This window comes from Molothrus ater, chromosome 2, assembly GCF_012460135.2.
Source record: "Molothrus ater isolate BHLD 08-10-18 breed brown headed cowbird chromosome 2, BPBGC_Mater_1.1, whole genome shotgun sequence".
Lineage (NCBI taxonomy): Eukaryota > Metazoa > Chordata > Aves > Passeriformes > Icteridae > Molothrus > Molothrus ater.
Window position 1 is genome coordinate 59,888,337 of NC_050479.2, and position 18,988 is coordinate 59,907,324.

The window sequence follows — 18,988 nt, forward strand, 5'->3', positions numbered from 1 at the left end:
CAGGGATAAATTCTTATATCACTACAGGGAAGCGGTTGGTTTTTTTTCCCTACCTATCTATACCCTCCTTTTATTAGCTCCGTGAGCTGAGCCCATTCAACTCAGTTCAACAGAAAATTACTCACTTTCTTCCTGGATTAGTTTTCTGCTGTTCTAAAGTGTTGAATTGGCTCAGCAGCAGATGAGAAAAACCTGCTTAAAAGACATGCAGAAGGTCTAGGCCAGGAGCACAAGAAGAGAGAAGGAGGCAGGTGGAAGGAGGCCTTTTCTGGCAGGCCCCAAGCCATGCGGGTTCTCATACAGCTTCATCCCCCTTTGTGCTCTTTCTTTGTGACATGACCTCAGACCCTGTCCCAAAAGGCTGTGAGACTGCTTGACCATCTCTATGAGAAACAACAGGAAGAGCACAGGAGGACTATCAGCCCTTGGTTATTTTGCCAGTATTCCTCAGCAAATGGACAGATTCAAGCCTAACCTCAAGCACCTTTTACCCCTAAGCCAGGCTGTGCTCTAGACCAAGCACCAGTGCTCGGTGGGGGTGTGTGGAACAGGTAGAGTTGATCATATGTGATTGAGCAAAAGAGATTTGACATCAGCTGCAGGGCCAGGTCCTTGTCTTTTGGGGCTGTGAGCTGTGCCTAGTCACGTCCTTGAAAGTTCCCCCTTCTGCCTTGCATCCATTGTCTCTTGTCCTGCTTGTGCTATTGACGTCACACCCTTGTATCTCCTTGTCCCCTACTTTTTAACCTCGCTTTCCCTCTGTGTCTCTGTGGTCTTTAAAAAGGATTGTTGGATTGTTTGTAGACACTTTTATTAGCAGAAAGAAAAACAGAGGAAGACCACAGAGAGGAGGAAGCCACAGAATAAACAACAATTGAACTTTGTCATGAGAACTTCTTTTGATTCACTGCAAAAATAAATAAATGCCTCCATATCAGCCAGTAAGGAGAGATGGACAAATCTGTTTTATTGTCTAGAACATTGTTTTTCTAACTTTGTATCTCGCAGGAGCAATGGCAGCATGTCTAAAAATGTCAAAAAATTGGAGATGTTTTTTCTTACCTCTCCCTGACTTCTAATTCTAAATATTTTCATCAGCACACAAACATAACCATAACTCCTGATACATTCTCATGGAATAGCATCTGATGTCTGTTTTCAGTATTTCTGGCCATAACTAAACATGGCAGTCTTCCCAATGAGTATTTAACAAAACTTTTTTTTTTATTTTAGCTGCTCAGACAGCTTACATTTAAAACGAGCAAGAGACAGCACAAGAGCAACAACACTCCTTAGATGTGGTATGTGTAAACATCAGGTTTACCTGACTTCAGGACAAGTGCCAGAATCCTCCTAAGAACCAGGAAAGCACTGGAGAACACCCTGCCTGATGCACCTGGGGCTGTGACCCCCTCTGCCTGAGCATTCCCTGCATGTCCCCTGCCACCTGCTCTTCTCCTCGGGTCACCCTCTGGAATTAACTGGTCCAGCTGCCCCCACGGCCGTGCCTGCAGCTCACCGATATGCGGAGCAGGGCAATAACCACAGGCAGATGCCAGCACAGTGCCATGGGGATGGGGAAGGAAGGGCATCCCGGGGGTGTTGGAGCAGCACTGCTGTGCATGCAAAGCCACGGGCTCACTGCAAGCGAGCTGCTGCCTCCTCGTCCTGCTGTGTGCCCTGTCCTGCTGGCAGTCCCGGGCCTGGGTAAGGCTGACCCAGTCCTGCGTTCCCGTGGCAGTCCGTCCTCGCAGCCGGCTCTGACTCCCGCTGGATCCTCCCTCCGCAGCGCACAGCCGGAGCCGAGCTTAGCGCAGCGCGATCCTCCCGAGGCAGCCGCGCTCCCGCTGGCGGCCGGGCGGCCACGGGCGACGCTTCCCGCTGGCGGCGGCGCTGCTGGCGGGACCGCGGCGCCGGGACAGCCCCGGCCGGGCGCACCTGCACCGCCCGGGGGCCGCCTCCTCCCCGCCCCGCCCCGCCCCGCCGCGCTATAAGCGGGGCAGCAGCAGCGGGGCCGGCCGCTCACGCTGGCGGCGGGAGGCGGCAGCGGCGCTCGGGCATCTCCGCCCGCCGCCGCCGCAGCCATGAAGCCTCCAGCAGCCCAGCGCCCGGCGGGGCAAGGTGGGAGCGGCGGGCGGGACCTCCTTTTTTCCTTCTCCTCCTTTTTTCCTTCTCCCCCTTCCCTCCCTTTCCTCCGCCGGGGTGGGGGCGCGGGGGGCGGGCGGGTCAGGGTCGGGCCGGGCCGGTCCTGACGCCGCTGTCGCCGCCTGGCAGGGCCGGGGGAGGACGGTGGGGACCTGGCGGAGGCGCTGGGCGAGTTCGACGCGGTGCTGGCCGAGTTCTCCTGCCCCGCCGGCCGGCGCCGCTTCTTCTACGGCGAGCACCTGGAGCGCATGAAGCGGCGGAGCAGCGCCAGCGTCAGCGACGGCAGCGGCCTCAGCGACTCCGAGAGTGAGTGTCCGTCGGTCCGTCCGTGCCGGGGGCGGGGGGCGGCCGGGAAGCGACGCTCTAGAGCGGGTGCTAAACCAGCACGTCGCCCTCTCTGAGCGGGGCAGGGACGCGGCTGTTTCTATAAACGCAGCTCCTTCTCGGTCACGTTCTGGGCTGGAAGTGCAGGGAGGCACAGTCTGGCCCCGCTGGTTCTATCGCTGCTGTTGGACGGAGGGGAGAGTTGCTGGAGCGGAGCCTGAAGAGCTGTCTCTGGGAGAAGGTCGGGCTGCGGGACACCGGGACGTCCCGGCATCTGCAGTGAGAGATGTGCCTTAGGCTCGCAGGGACTGCCCGCTGTGTCTCGGTAACCAGCATCATCTGGACACAGCGAGCGAGCCAAAATGTGCTTCCCACAGCAGCTGGAAACTGACCCAGATTTCCCTCTGTATGAATGGTCATCCACCCGTCCACGAGAGTGTTATCACTGTTTCAGAGGTGCTGATTTTAAGCTACCTTGTGCCCAAGTGCACTAGATGTATGTGAGTGGTGTGTGCAGGACATGGAACAGGAAGGGAAGAAAGCTACTTGGAGCAAGAAAATGTAGAATTGGAAATAATTTTTTTCTGGTTAACATCGGAAAAAAGTTCAACCCCTCTTACTAGCTTTGCTAGTCAGGGAGAGAAAACATCTTTCCTCTTCTAGATAGTGAGGCTGGAAACTGCTGTTCTCTTTGAGAACAGTAGGTAACTTTCTCAGAAATAAGTCCTGCTAAATGCAAAATATAACCAGTTTTGTTGATTTGGGTTTTGAGCTTGGTTTGTGGGGTTTTGTGGGTTTTTTTGTTTGTTTATTTTTTGTTTGTTTTGGGTTTTTTTTTTGCTAAGTTCCTAACTATATGGGAAGCTTGATGAAATTTACTTGTTTTGAGGCTATTTGTAATAAGACTGCTCCTCTAATTTCTGTTCTGCCTCTTTATCAGTCGTGGAGTTGTGGACTTAAGGTGCCATTCTGCTGATTTAGTGCTTAAACACTAAAGCTATCTCCCTAGTACTTGAGCTGTGAGAGCAGAGAGTCTCCAGATTATCAGAGCCCTTTATTTCATCATCATGGATGGAATTCATTTTGTTGGCAGGTATTGTTTTACCTGCCCTGAACTTGGATACCTTGCCTACACTGCCTTTGGGTTTTTTCTGTGGAAATACATGGATCAAGATGCTATTTTTCTGTTTCATAACTTGAGTGTAAAACTCCTTAGAATCTCTCTACCTCCAAGGAGGATTTTGAACTGTGTGCCCAATTTAGACAGAACATTTTTCTTTTGTATGGCCAAGGGTGTGTAAGGTGAAATCTGCCTTTACTGAGTCAAACTGGCTGCCCTAGTGCTTATATTTCTTTTGCAGTCTTTGTTGTGATAGGTTAACCTCTCACATACACTTATTTTGTCTCAAAATCAAGACACTTGTAATGATAGAGTGAAATAATTAACTGCTGGAAATTAGAAACCCCAACCCAATATCTAGAACTTCTTCTTCTTGTATGGAGAATTGCTATCTGCTATGGTTCAAAAAACTTAAATCTTGAAAACTGCTTAGAATTGCTCTGCTAGAGTTGACAAGAAGGCTCTTTGGAAGAAGGTGGCAGTGCTCTCTGGCAGGGCAGAAGGCCTGGTGAGAAAACAGCATGCTCATGTAAACAGGCAGATCAGATCGTCAGGAAGATCTGGAAAATAAAAATCTGTGTGGCAAATCCACATGGATTTAGGCTGAAGGCAGTAGTGGGGTTAGTAGGATAGACAGGGTTTGATGGCTCTATATGAAGTCCTCAAAGATCTTGTATGAGGAACTTGTCAATTTTTCAATTCCTGTCCCATGCCTGAGTTGCCCCCTTGGTGATGCATGGTGTGAAAGGTGGCTCTGGAGAGGTTGAAATCGCTGGACACTGGCATGTGAGGGAGCCAGGAGGGTGCACCAGAGTTTATGAGCTATGTTCAAGGGAAAGGAAACAAAACCAGCCAGCTCTGCTCATGGCTTAGGAAAGGCCTGGTGAAACACTTCTTCCTAAAGGAGTCATTCAGTGCAGTTAACTTTTTATTTTGAAGTTTTGGTAGGGTTGGAGAGGAATTGTGGATTTATGAAGAGCTCCTTTTATAAAACAGGCTCTAGTGTCTGATGTAATCCAGCTACACACCCTACATCTATTTTAAGAGTAAGTGTAGGGAGTTGCCTACTTACCCAGGTCCTTTCAGTTCAAACTCAAGTATTTCTTGGTTTATTTTCCCTTTGATTTCTGTAGTTTAGTGTTAGCCAGTATAGTGCTGAATTCATGCCCTTGCCCTTACTGTGATAAGGGTTAGGTTAAAATACCACTGCAGAATCAAGGGGTAACTGGGCTGAAAGAGTAAGTTCTGATAACATGAATCTTTAAAAACCATATTATCTGCAGATAGTTTGATCATCTTGTTAATGAAGATTCTTTATATCTTTGTAAAATCTTGTTATCCAGTGCCAGGACTATTTCAAGCACACTTTATCATGTGTGTGTAGAACAGTTCAGACTATTGTGTTTTAGTGCTACCTGTTGTTTGCTGTTTGATCTAATCCTCCTAACTGATGTGGTGTGGCTGAAGATATGTATCTTTTAGCCACTCCTGCAATGGTATCTTTCCACCTAGGGATGGAACTGTAAGGGAAGGAAACATTTTAAACTGTTGCAACTGTTTGTTTCGGTGCCCCTGAATCAGCCTTAAATTCAGTTTCATGAGCAGCTACTAACAGATGTCAAGTGGTTGTACTTGAACAGTATTGTTTAGTTGGGTCAGGGAAGCCTTTCCTCTCCTGGGGTTTCTGCCATGGGCATGAGCCCATTTAATTTAACAGAAAAGTTTACAGAAGATCTCTGTCAATGCAGTTAATCCTGAAAATATTCTCTTAACCTTAAAATCTCCCAAGGGAGCTAGCTCCAAAAATACTACTTTAAATTCTTAAATTCCATATTTCTGGCTCTAGAGAAAAAGTAGGATTTTGAAGACCCTATATGAAAAGTGGGTGCAATAGTACTTTGTTCTCCCACATCTTGTCCTGTCATTTGACTAAATGATCTTTGGACAAGGTCTGGCTTGGCTGTGTCTGAGCCTTGTACACAGCACAGTGGACTCTAGACCCTGCAGTAACAGAGAGGCTGTGAGTGCAGCTGTGTGTGATGATCTCTGCCCACGAGTATTACATTAACCACCACAGCTGACTGGGTCAGAGCTGGAAATCATGATGCAACTGCTGAGTTACTCCAGAATTCCAGAGCTTCTGGACTGTGAGTACCAGTTATGTTTCAAGTTGATGCATTCAAACGAATTGGAGCCCAGCAGCTTCGTTCTTTAGGTTAATTGTGCTGGAGCTTCTAAGCTGAGGAATACTTTATAACTCTTTGCTATTCACAGCATATCTGGGCTGTGATAAAGGAGGATTTGTGCTAGAGAGTGCTGTGCTGGCAGAAGGCACTTGTGTAGCTGCAGCTGTGTTAATGAACTTACAGATAGCATTGTCTTCTTGTGTTGGAATAAGCTTGCAAAGAAGAGTGCAGGCTTGCCTGTGTAAAATGCATGCCCAGTCAGTGCCAGTACAGTTTATGGTAGTGTCAGGAGAGCCTGCCAAGTTTAGACTTAGGAAAATGAATGGAAGTTGGACTTTGAGAGGTAGAGAAGGGAAGTGCTTTAGTGTTTCTTGGGCCAAAGTTACAGTAACACTGAAAAGCTACATCATAATCTGGTGTCTTGCTCTCAGAAATACTTGACACTTGTAGCTCCATGTTTTCTTGAGGCAGGTTCAGCTTCCTGCCTCTCTGTTAAGAGCATTGCAAGATAATTTCATCAATTCTTGTACTTGTACAGGCAGCAGTGTTCTTTGTAGTTATTTTTTAGCGGTAAATAAATAAGCAATGCCTCATGGCTTTCAACCACAAGAAAGAAATCCTGAGTGCATCTAGAGCTTTTAATTTTATGATTTTAAAGTCAAGTAGGTGCAGGGGTTGAGCAGGGTCTTTTAACACTCAGTGCCTGGTGTAGTGCCGGCACTTGTGTTTCCATGGATGTGGCTGTGGATGTCTCCAGGTGCTCCTGCTAATGCCTGGGCCATCCAGAGATGAAGCATCAGCCCCTGTTAGAACTGCAGCACTTACCCTGACAAACCTGTTTGCATTGTCAGTCTTGTAATATGTGACCATAAAGAAGGCAAAGAAAAAGGCAACAGAAATGATTGAAGATGTAAAATATTTTCCAAATGCTTAAATAGCCTGTGACTGGCAAAAAAGAGATGTTTTGGGTGGGGACAAGACAGTCTTCTGGAGAATCCTAAGTGACATTAGGAAAGTGACTGCTACCTCACCAGTATGAGGAAGTCAAATTAAATCAGCATGCTTCAAAGAAATGAGGTGTTATTTCTTTCGTGAACAGTTAAAGATATTGCCTTAAGTTATTATTGATATTAAAAGTTCACATACTCAAAACCAACTTGATAAAATCCCAGCAGGCCATTGGGGACTGCTCGGACTGGTGCCACTGGTGTCTCAGGAAAGAGAGTGGTACCTGCATTGGGAGAACTTGGGAGAGCTCATCCTGCAGCTCTCAGTGTGTGGCTGCACCACTTTGAAGCTCCTCTACAGTCATCTGCTGCGAGTTGGTGTGAGAAACAGGATGTGAAGTAGATGAGCCTTTGGTCTCTGCAGCAGATGCCAGTCTTGTAACATGAAAAGGAGGTAGATTGTGCCTGTGAACTTCCTATGGCTTGTCTCAAACAAGAGAACAATAAAATGCTTCTAATGAAAAAAGTGAAGACTTTCTCTTCTGGAGAAAGTCCCTTTTGTTAAATGATCTGAGAAATAAACTTTTATTACATTACTGATATGCACAAGGGGAAGAAAAATTGGAAGTTTCAGGTACATAGCCTTCTTTACAGGTATTTCAGTGTGCTGAGAAATGCAATTTTCAGAAGATTTCCTGTTCTTGTCACTTCAGCATACCCATTGCTCTTACTCATTAGAAAGGAAGATTAAGTAAAAGGGAGGGCTGGAGTTGGAAATTGCCTCATAGCTGGTAAGCATAGGGGGGGAGTGGGAAGGTAAGCTTTGTACATAATGAGAAAACGTGCTTGTGCATCTGGATTTCAGGCTTCCTCGATCACTTTTGTGTAACTATGTGATTTGAAATCCTTTAAATAATGATGCTGAGATGTGTCAATAGAGAAAAGGTGTCATTTTTTTTAGTCAGTATTGGAACAGATGTTTGTTAGCTAGGCAAAATCCCCACAAAAATAAACAATGCAGCAAGTGTAACTGTGATGATGATAAAAATAAACACTGTCCTTGGGGGCTGAAACATACACATTTTGAAACAGGCTTTTTTGTATCATGAATATTTCTCACTTCTGCTGGTGACATTACAATTTCCAGATTTTTTTCTGCTTTTTTTAGCAAGTAGGCTATGTTCTGTTAGGAATTATTTGTGCAGTCTGCTCATTAAGTGCTGAGTTACTGTTTCATAATGAATTCATGATTTGTAGACACTTGAGTGGACTTGTGAAGCTTTTCTCTGAAAGCTTTATGGATGTGCTTTTACTTTTTCCCCTAGAACTTTTCCCACTGAAAACTGCAGTAAAAATGTTACCAGCTCCAGTGCTCTTCAAAACTGAGCCATGGTACTAGAAAGAGCATGATACTACAGAAGCTACACAGCTGAATTTTTCCATTGCCTGTTTTGAAATGAGAACTTTGAGGTTTTCCTCCTTCAGTCCATTACTGCCGAGAGCCTTTCAATTGCTCATTTCATGGGGCCATTTCTATATTTACATGGTGTTGCCATGGTTTATTTTGTGGTTTAACCATACACTGGAGCAGTAGAGTTATACTAACTACAGATTACTTTGCCAAAGTAAAATCCACCCATATTTATTCCTACCCCCTAATTTTGCAGTGTAGCCTGACTGATGCAAATCAACTCACTGACAAAACTCTGATTTTAAGGCCTATTACATAAGAGCACAGGCACTAGAATCAATGTACAAAGTGAAAAACAGGTAATGAATTACAAACTTGTGGTGGGTGAGAAGGAGCTGGGTGAGGAAGGACAGCAGTAATGAGATCCTTGGCATCAGCCCCTGGTTATTGGGTTGCAGAGGATGTTGTATTTGTTTGGCAGTGGAACTCTTCCAAGAGCCATTATTGGAGGTGAATGAGCAAATCTTGGCTTTGGCAGCTGGTAGAGAGCAAAGACTGAAGTGTCCTTTTCCCAGAGCTTTCTGCCCTACAGCCACCCTTTGCAAAGAGGATATTTTTCTGTGCTGCTTGTCATAAGTATTTTTACATTGTTTTCAGCAGTTATGGTGACCTTGCTGGTGGAGTCAGTGCATTCCTCCTTACATCACTAGAATTTCTGATGCTTGGTGGCATGAATAAGCCACAGTCAGTAGCTAAAGTATATTTTTGCTTTGAGAAAGATAAATGTTGATATTTTCCTGAAACTATTATGACCCATCAGAAGATAACATTGTTATGTGAAAACATTTCACCTTTTGAAACTGGGAGAAAAACATTCAGAGATTTAAAGCTGACAGTTTTGTCATATTTTCTCTTTGCCCAGTTGTAAATATTTCCCAGCATAATGTTTGTGGAAGCCAGTATGAAATTACATTTTCTGATGTCAACCCAGCCTTGCTACATTTGGTGTCTGGATGTTAGTATCAGAGAGTTCACATTAAAAGTATACACAGATTTATAACCATAGTTCTCTGTATTTTTTTTAATTCAATGAGCCATAAAACCTTTAAAATATGAATTAATTTGGAAATTCTTGTTCTATTCTTTTCAAATAAATAGCCTGAAAAGTGTTTTATCTTTGGTCTGTTCTGTCAGTGTTTCAGTGAACTACAGTCTTGGCTAGAGCACTGTTTGTGTCAGCTATTACAAGTTGCTTGGGGTTTTGTCCTGAACAGCTAGAATTTTCCATTCTGTGTTTCTTAGTCACTGGGGTTTGCATCTTGGCTGAAAAAATGTAGCCTCAGTAGGCAGTTGTTCTGTAAACTGATTTCAGAGGAAATTTGCCGTACCTTTAGTGGAGAGAAAGTATCAGTTAATGTACAGGGTTCATGTGGTGTGGTACAGCACTGGTGGCACACATCACTGCAGAGCACTACCAGATTTCTTTCATCCTTAGGTTATTTTTAATGTTTTTTTTCTGTTCTTAGGAGCTACTTTTAAAATGGCTTATCTTTCCCACCCATTTTTCTATCTAAAATGATCTTATTTCTGCATTGTATTTGTGAAGTCTTTCTTGCATTCAAAGTTCCAATTGGTTGGAATCCAACTGGTTCCAATAGCTTGGTTTTGATCTGCTGAAGTTTAGAGAGAACTGCACTTCTTAAGAGTGGAGATAAAGGAATTGCAATTAGGGGGTAGTTTGAAGAAGCCATCAAACTTTATACCCATGTCTACAAACAAGAAATACCAAGTGGGGGCTGAGCAGGTGGCAGTAGCCCCAGTTGAGAGATGTCAGTCACATCATCACTCCCATTTGTGTGGTGCTGTGGGCCATGCGTGTTTGCCAGAACAGGATCTGAGATGATGGCAGAGGAAACTGAAAATACAGCCCAGTGGTGGGCCAAAATGCATGGGAAAGAAGAAAGTATTCCAGGTTGAAGCTTTTCTCCCAAGTCTTTTTGGTGTGTATTATAACAGAGGTGAGCTTGGAAGCCGGCAAAGAACAAATAAATCAGCTTTTATTGCTGAGGGAAGATCTGAGAGGCTTTGTAGGTGCAGTTGTCTGGTCTGCCTTGTCACTGTGCCTGTGTGCTCCTGTGGAAGCTGCTTTTGTGCTGGACAGGACAGCAGGCCAGAGGAGGTGGCTGGGGACACACACTCTTCTTCCCAAAGACAGCTGAACTTAAGGCACAGGTCTGCCAGAGGATGGTCTCAGTGTCTGCTGTCTGGAGACATCCAGATGTTCAGTAGAGGTGCAGATGTGCAGATCTTGGCAAGGCAAGCTGTGGGCCTGCCTCTTTTGCCAATTCATCAAGACACCCTCAAATAGCTAAAGCAGCGCTCTCCTGGCACAGCAAATGGGACAGGCATCCAAGGAAGTGTGAGAGCTCTCTCTTCAGTGGGCTTGGTGCTGCAGTGCAGCCCCTCCCAGGCTGTGGCTCCAGGGACAGGGGCTGTGTGTGCTGCAGGGAGCAGGATTGCTGCCTCGTGGCAAGCAGTGCTAGTCACCACTCTGTATATTAAGACATATATTGATATCCTGGGCAATGTGCAAAGAAAATGGAGACCCTGGCCATGTTTGCATCTCAGTGGTGTCTTTTTGTAGAAGCACAGTTTTCAGGTCGCTGGCTGGACACTGCAGGACAAGCAGTTTTAGAGTCTCTAGTGGGATGACAGAGCCTCCTTCCAGTGGAGCCAGGACTAATACTTGGGGTGCCCCTGCACATAAAGATACTTTTTGATGCTTTTTGAGCTTAAGGCCTTCTCTAAAATACAAGAACATCAAAATGGTATTGGGGCCTTTTCTGTGCCTTTCCAGGGCATATAAGGCTTTCTTTGAAAGTTCACCTAAAATAAGATTGCAGGATATCTTGTGTACCAGTGTACTGCTTCATGAACTCCAGAGTCACAGAAGAAAGGTATTAAAAATGCCATACCTAAAGCAGCAGAGTAATGTATGGAGAGAGAGGTGTGCTTGCTTTGGGGATAAAGGACAACCCTAAATATATTCTTTATTCTGGGGGGTTGTCCTTGTCCTGGAGCTCTCTATTCACGGGTTTTTGGTAACTTTTGAACAATTTAGGTAACAGAATTTCCCAGAATATTGTGAATCAGGCAGGTCCTACTAGATCTAATTTTGCTGATAAAGGATAATTGTAGTTTCTGTTTAATTTTTCAAATGGTGCTGACTTCAGGGAAAGCTAACACTTTCCTTATTGGGGATGAGGATTGAGCCTAGGCCTGCTTTCTCTTTAACAGTAGGAGTGGGAGCAGCAGCCTTCACACAATAAAGGGTTTATTCACTTCTCTGCTTTTGAAGACTTAATTTGAGTTCTGCAGACTTAGAAGTCTGTATAGGAAAGGCTGCATTTTGGGTTTCAATTATATTGCAAACTTGCAGAAGGTGTCAAATTTCCTTTATAATCTTGCTTTTTTACAGGTGCAGATTCCCTCTATAGAAATAGTTTCAGTCTCAGTGATGAAAAACTCAACTCTTCAACTGCATCTACTCCAAGCTTGCCATCCCCTTCAGTAACTCCTTGTAAAGGTATCTTAATTTTAGCTGTTGGCATTTCTTCCTACTCTTCAATTATATGGGCTTCTTGCTGGGAGCCAGGATTCACATGCTTGCATGGTTTGGTTTGTTTTTTTTTTCATTTTGGTGTTTCTTTTTCTTGGTGGGTTGTTGTTTTTGTTGGGTTTTGGGTTTGGCTTATTTTTTTTAATGACAACAAGACTAAGTATTACTGTTGAGCACACTACAGATCCAAGTATTGTTGTCTTGATTATAAATGGCAATAGCATTCTGTATCTGTACTTTGCAGGTGGCCTGGTAAGTCTTTTGGTTTTGAAACACTGAGCTAAAAAAAATTGTAGTTTTTTGGCTGATAAGGAGTAATTATTAACTTGTGTTACTTTTTTACTGATGCAACTGAGTGGCTTAAGTGTCCCATGTCTCTATATAAAAATGCTTAGCCTGCATGCAGGGCTAGAGGGACTCCTCTGAAGCCATATGCTGCCATTTAAGTAAACACAATTGCTCAGATCCATACAGACCTTACACAGTGCTTATACAAACCATGTGTTAGCAATTCCTTCCTCCTCTGAAGCGATGCTGTTGCAAAGAGGCTTCTGTCTTGCAGCTGATCTGACTTCTCAGAACAGTGTTTCATTCAGGTTAACTTGGATTAACTCTGGAGCAGACATGTCAATAAGTGAACACTCATATGTTTGTACTACATGGTGCTTTTGTTACAGCTCTGCACTCTCCTCAGGTGCATGTTCAATAGCCTTTCACACTTCCATATCTTTTCGACAGTGACCAGTCACAAAAAAACAAGTTAAATGCTTTCTTTTCAATTAGTGGGACACTGGGGAGAAATAATGAGTAACAGTTTCTGTGAAGTAGCAAAAAAAGAGCTCAGCTGAACTGTCAGGAAATATTTGGTGAAGAATTACACTAAAGAACAAGATGCTCTTCCTGATGAGAAGACAGAGTTGAAACTGGCTTGGCAAAGACCACAGACATGAGATGAGGAAGAAACTTGCAGTAAAACTAGATTGAGTGGAACCAGTGGTGTTGCCAGAAGTGGAAAATTTGGTGGATGTTTGGTTCCACATTTATAGTGTATGGACCAAGATGAAAGGATCTGGCAGCATAGTAAACCTGTGATACTGACATGATTTTAAAGGGCAGAGGTTTGAGTAGGGCTGGGAGCTCAAGGGGTTGATTAGGGCCATGCACACAGCATCTGAAGAGATGAAACAGGAGAGATGGCCACAGTAGCAAAGACATGGGTTAGTTGATAGGTATCTTTTATTCTTCACTGCAGCCCCTTCTTTTTAAGGAGACTACATAAAGTATTGCTTTGTGTTGCTTCTGTCAAGTAGAAAACTAGGAAAGCTAGAACTTCAGCTCAGTCTCCCATGTTCTCCAAGTGCTTTTGGACATTGCAGCAGCTCTACTGAACTTTGCTGATGATAATCCACAGCATCTTTGCTACCCCTGAAAATAATTTGGAGGCTTGTGTGTTTCTAGTGTTTCTTCTAGCCAGAGGAACATGTCATGTCTAATCAGTGTTGCCCCTCGTTTTGCAGCAAAGCTTGGAGACACTAAAGAGCTGGAGGACTTCATTGCTGATCTTGACAGAACACTAGCAAGTAAGTAGGTTTTTATTAGTTGCTTGCATCTCACTTGGAACTTGTTACAAAGAGTGTTGAAAGCCAAAGTATAGGGAGAGAGGGAAGAGAAGAATAGAAATATTTTATATAATGTTGCTTCCTTTTAGTTTGCTTGTCCTATGGATCATTATCTGGATAAGAAGGTAACACAGACTAAATTCAGACTCTGCCTGAATGTGCAGTTTATCCTGTGTGACAAAGGCTGAACTCAATGAACCCCTGGTCCCACCTCTGAGTCAGCAGCAATTCACCCCTCCTTGACAGTGGATGGATAAATAAACATCAGTTTCTTCAATACTCAAATCTCAGTTTAGAAACTGGTGATCTATTTCGTCATTATGAAGCTAAGTAACTGGAGGAGTGTCCTTATGTGAGGAACAATCTTTTTGTTCTAGACTTTGCTTTATGAAAGAATGAAGGAGCAGATATCTGTATCTGTTGACTTAATGTCAGAATCTTATTTGTGCTTGTTTTTACCAGGAATGGAACTTGGATCACTTTTTCTGCTGCTATCTAGAAATTGTATCTTTCAGCTATTCTTCATTATGATTTTTAAAGAAAAACAACCAAAAAACAGGCCAACTGTTTCCAGCCATGTACTCTGCCTATTCCTTTTTGCCTATTCCTTTTGCTTCTTCCTCTTCTTTGCTTCTTATGTTGTGGACATCATACCATTTCTTTTGCATTTCAGGTTGGGTTTTTTTTATGTGGGACTAGGCTATAGAGCCCAAACCAACAAGTTGTAGGACTAGACCTAAATAGCAGTATAAACAAAGCCCTCTCAAAATATGAACTGAGAGTTGTGTGTGCTCATTAGGTGTTTTCTCTTCCCTGTATTTCTTGAAGATATGGACTTAATTCAAGACAGCTGCCCTTATGAGTTCCTGCTTCCCTGCTGTCTTGCCTGTATCTTAATCCTGGTTTCACTTCTCATACTTAAAATACATTTTTTTAGTTTCCTGTCTTCTGTCATGGAAGTCAGCTTGAGCTAACACCATCTTTACCACAGAAATGTAATTGACCACTCTTCTGAAAGAAATCCAAGTTTTTGAAGGTTTGTGTATCCCAAACTGACAAATATTTCCATTGCTGTGTTGCAGCTCTAAAGGGGCTGCCTAAAATTCATAGATTTTATTTTTCCCTTGCAAAGCACATCAAGGGTGAAGGCAGGAACTACCACCTGCTCTGTGGTTTTGTGTCTTTTTTTGGTGTGATTTTTTTTTTAATCCCAACTAGACAAATCTCCAGTGATCTCAGCAGAGTTTCATTTGTACAGTTTCACTGTACAGTGAGGAAGAAGTCCAACTTCCATCTGGCATTTATCACCACAGTTTTGAGGAGTTGTATGTATATGCTTGAGGTTACACAGAACTTTGTACAGATACCTTTTGTTGTACAGATACCTTTTCAAGCCTAATGCACTTGTTAGAACAGTACTTGCCTTGTCTTTTTAGCCCACCAGCATTTCAGCTTTCATGTTAACTTAAAAAAAGACATAATTTGGCTTGTCAGGCAGTCTAGCAAGCTGGGCATAGGCAAGTGTCTGATATGTCAACAACATGCAATCTTATTTAATAGAGAGCTTAGTGATCTTTCTTGTTCTGTATTTTCAGGTATGTGAAATGAATTTTCAGCATTGTGCTTGCATGTGGTTGTCCTCTGAAGGATAAGTGACATCAATCAGTGAGAACTGCTGCCCTTGTCTGATAACTTTGCTCAAGATACCCTCTGAACATAACCTTTGTGAACTCCTACAAGTATTTAACTGGCAACATTGGTTTTGGGGTTTGGGTTTTTTTGGGTGTTTTTGGTTTTGTTTTATTTTGTTTTTTTTTTACTTTGCGGCAGATGGAATAACTTAAATGTTAGAGCTGTATTTTGCTTTAAAATATAGCTTGAATTTTAATTTAAAGTTGCTTTTATGCAAATATATTTGTAATTTTATATAGTTGAAGACTTTAATGCTTTCTCCATTATAATATATTTTTGTATGCAAATAAATCCTGAACTGAAATCCAGATGTCTGTAAGCTTTCTATGAACATGCAAACTCTGAAATATAAGCACAAATTGAACTCTTACTGAAAACAACATGCTTTAAAATATCTTGATAATGGTATATTTTCTGTTAGGTAAAATTTCTAATGCTAGTTGAATGTGGTTGCTTAAATAAGAACTTTTTGCTACGTAAAATTAATACAGGCAGGAAAATAATAAATTGGGTCAAACTGTTACTTCAGATTTGTGTTAATACAAATGAAATAACACTGACTTAGGTGTTATTGTTCAAATGTCTACTATTTTAAACCCCGTGTAAAAGCTGATTTTAAGCTCTCAGACCATTTGACATGAAGCACTGGCTCTTTGGAAGGTCAGACATTTATGCCCATCAGTTTAGAGGTGTGGAGGTCCTGTACCACTGAGACAATGCTTGTGTCTGGGTGTTTCTGACACCAGGCCCTTGGGTCTGGAACAGTCAACCACTCTGAAAAGACTTCCTGGCCATCACTGTGGTGCTGAAAGAGGGAAGGTGAACCTGTGCTTTTACAAGGAACCTGATTCTTTCCATGTGCATTAGGCACTGGGAATGTCATTATGTGTGCTCTCCTGCAGCTGCTGCAGGCATTACAGCTGCCTCTGCTGTCTGAGCTGTGCTCCCCTGGCTGTTCTGACTGAGTGAGCTGGGGCTGGGCTGGTTTGAACTCCGGCCTAATTTTGACCAAAGCTGTCTAGTGAGCAGTTGCTTGAATGGTTCAGTTATTGTACCCCATATGTGTTATCTTTGAGTGTGTGTGTACCTGTGACACAGCTACCTGCTTAGGGGACCTTAAAGGACAGATTTGGACCTGGATCTGCAGCTTGGGGAAAACCTGCTGTGTATTTCCTTATAGGAACATCATAAGAATGGTGTAGATCCATCCCCCTGGATTTTAGATTTCCTAAAACTTGACCAAAACATTTGGTTTTAATGAACACCATATGATTTCTTCCCCTTGCCCCCCCCCCCCCCCCTCCCCCAGTCCCCAGTTTTATTCATTAATAAGAAAAAAAATTCTGAACTGGGTACATTTTTATCAGTCTGAAAGAGTCTGGAGGTTGCTGTGTGGGTTCTTTCCTTCTTTCAGGCAGGAGGGCAATGTCAAGTGGAGCAGTGTGTGGTGGAGTGTGCTCCTGAAGAAGAAACTTTCCTTTCAGCATTTCCTACTGGAGATTCTGTTGGCAAATTGTCCCATAGAAGAGAAAAGGAGTAAAATTATTTAGGAGGGTAAAGCTTCATGCTTGCAGCAGGTTAACTGTCAGATCTGTGAAGGTTTGAGACAGGGATGTCCTTCTCCTTGCTCTGGAACCTTCCCAGAGGCTCCTGCACCACAGGAACCCCATTATCAGCAGTGTAAAATTCACTGCTGCTATGCTGTAATCATACAGGAGCAATTATTCCTTTTTGTGATGGGTGTCTGGCCCTCCTCCCCAGCCCCAGATGTGAAGGGATTCCTTTGGCTGGTGTAGGACTCCTGTTAGCTGTAGAGAGTGTGCCTTTGAGCAGGAGCTGAGGGAAGGGGAACCAGGACAGCAGGGACAAGCTTCTGCTTCCCTTTTAAGAAACATCCTTAGCATAGGGCATGTTTTTAAACCTGCTGGAATAGCAGCAGCAGTTCTGGCTGTTCTTGTGTATTTTAATGCTAGTTGATAGTTTGAACAAGGGGGTGGCCACTCCAAGTGATCCTAAGGTGGTGGGACATGGACAGCTCTTTGCTCCTCTGTTCCTCAGGTTGGATTGCTTGAGGCATGGGTTTTCCACTTCTGCGTGTTCAGTTGCTGCTTGATCCTGTTGAATACTCTGTGCCTATAATCAGTGTTTAAAGTCAGCTGTCTCCCTTTATAGGCTGAAATCGCCCCATCGGTGCAGTGCTTTGGAATGGCAATAATTTGCCCTCACAGACACCAAGTTTTGAAGGTTTTTCCAGTATAAGCAAAGGTTTTAGCGAGGCGTGTTCCTCATTTGGTCTAACGTCAGTGGTGATGGAGTTGGGGATTAAGTCACCATCTGCTTGGGTTTTTTAATCTTGTTTATGCATGAACAGGTGGAGACTTCTTGCTTATACAGCAGATCTGGAGATCATCAGCTGCAAATCTGGGAGTATCTTCCGTGGAGCTGTTTATCTGAATTCCTGCCAGTTTATGTTCAATTTTCAATGTGTCAGAAGGAAGGCACTGATGTAGATGTCATTTCACTGGAGGATGCTTATGACTTAAGTTCATCATCTGATTACATATGGCACTGAAAAATGAATTGCTGGAAAAAGTTCTGTCATGCTTTATCCCCAATGAACGTTGCTGGAGACTGCACTGTCCTTATGGGCCTGGCTGAATTTTTAGTCCTTGTTTTGACCTCCCTCTCATGCTGCAATGCTGAATTTGAATTCAGAAGAGTCTCAGCACTGTTGTGCCAGCACCATGCACCCAGAAATGGAGATGAGCAGCTTAGACTAAGCAGATGTGTTGCCACAGCTTAACCTGTGGAAGGTGAGGTGAAACAATTGCATGTGTGCTCTTTACCTACTGCAAATTCAAGGTTAAATGGATTAGTTTAACCCTCCATCACCAAGGCTTGAGCTAATGTATCTTATCTTGGGCTTGCTGTTGACTCTGTGTCCTTGGTGCCAGCTGACACCAGGTAACACATTAGCTTGGTAACCTTAATGAGGGAGAGGGACCAGACAAAGGAGATATTTATGTTTTTCCTGGGTTGTGTGAGCATCTGCAGCCTCTACTGATGCACTGACTGGAATTTTCTGGCTAGGTGAGCTTTTAGGAGTGAGGAAAACAGTTGCACTGGCAGTGATGGAACTTGGTTGTAAGGGAAGGGCTCAGCCCCTGCTGGCTCCCATGGCCCTTGTGCTGGTGCCTTCTCCCCTTCTTTGTTACTCTTGTGGGATTTCTGGTACATGCTGGGTGTGGAACTGATTTCCAGCAGCATTGCCTAATCTGAAGGGTCAGAGAGGGCAAGAGAATCCATGCTCAGAGCTTCATGGGTTCTTTTAAGCCTTGGTTTTAGTGGTGGATGCTTGCAAAGAAAACCAGCACAGGAAGTTTCTGCCTGCTGGGAAACATTAGGAATTCACCAGTGGGAAAGGTCCACCCTGCATGGGTCTCCTCTGGAGCTCATCTCAGATGGCTCAGGTGCACCCAGCTGACCCATATGAGTGGTATTTGCACCCCTGGAGCCCATCCTGGGAGATTTAATTTATCTGAAGGTGCTAGACCTGACATCTGCTAGACTGTTGGAGAGAAACTTTGGAAGTTGCAATGTTTGGAAGCAAAGCCAATATGGCTGCAGCAGCTCTTGAACTGAATCCAGCTCTGCATACTGACAGCACGAAATCCATATTCTCAATGGGCAAATCTCCTGTTTTCTATGTTACTTGCTACATTACTGATTTTTTTGCAGCCTGGCCAACAGCTCTGGCTCTCTAGATAACTTTACAATAATGTAAGATGATCCTGGCTGCTACATCTCATCAACTTAAGATTCTAAACTGTAAATCAGATTTGTAAACCAGATCTTTTCAAGGTTCTCTCCTTTCTTAGAGGTTAAAAGAGCTATCAGTCAAATGCTGTAGGCTGACCTGTGTGAT

The 18,988-nt window shown here is 43.7% G+C and overlaps 1 protein-coding gene across 1 annotated transcript; it reads left to right on the top strand.

The window, feature by feature from the left end:
• Positions 1-1,989: 1,989 nt before the first annotated feature.
• Positions 1,990-15,371, top strand: RGCC (regulator of cell cycle). The gene is made up of 5 exons (XM_036392207.2): positions 1,990-2,121; positions 2,275-2,451; positions 11,612-11,719; positions 13,270-13,332; positions 14,967-15,371. The coding sequence occupies exons 1-5, from the start codon at positions 2,085-2,087 to the stop codon at positions 14,972-14,974; spliced, it is 393 nt and encodes a 130-aa protein (XP_036248100.1). The 5' UTR covers positions 1,990-2,084; the 3' UTR covers positions 14,975-15,371.
• Positions 15,372-18,988: the final 3,617 nt, after the last annotated feature.

Bases quoted from the DNA above. Each gene is read 5' to 3' on its own strand.
- RGCC (XM_036392207.2), top strand. From the start codon at position 2,085: ATGAAGCCTCCAGCAGCCCAGCGCCCGGCGGGGCAAG. The intron at 2,122-2,274 runs GTGGGAGCGGCG...GCCGCCTGGCAG, and splicing joins CCAGCGCCCGGCGGGGCAAG to GGCCGGGGGAGGACGGTGGG. The intron at 2,452-11,611 runs GTGAGTGTCCGT...GCTTTTTTACAG, and splicing joins CGGCCTCAGCGACTCCGAGA to GTGCAGATTCCCTCTATAGA.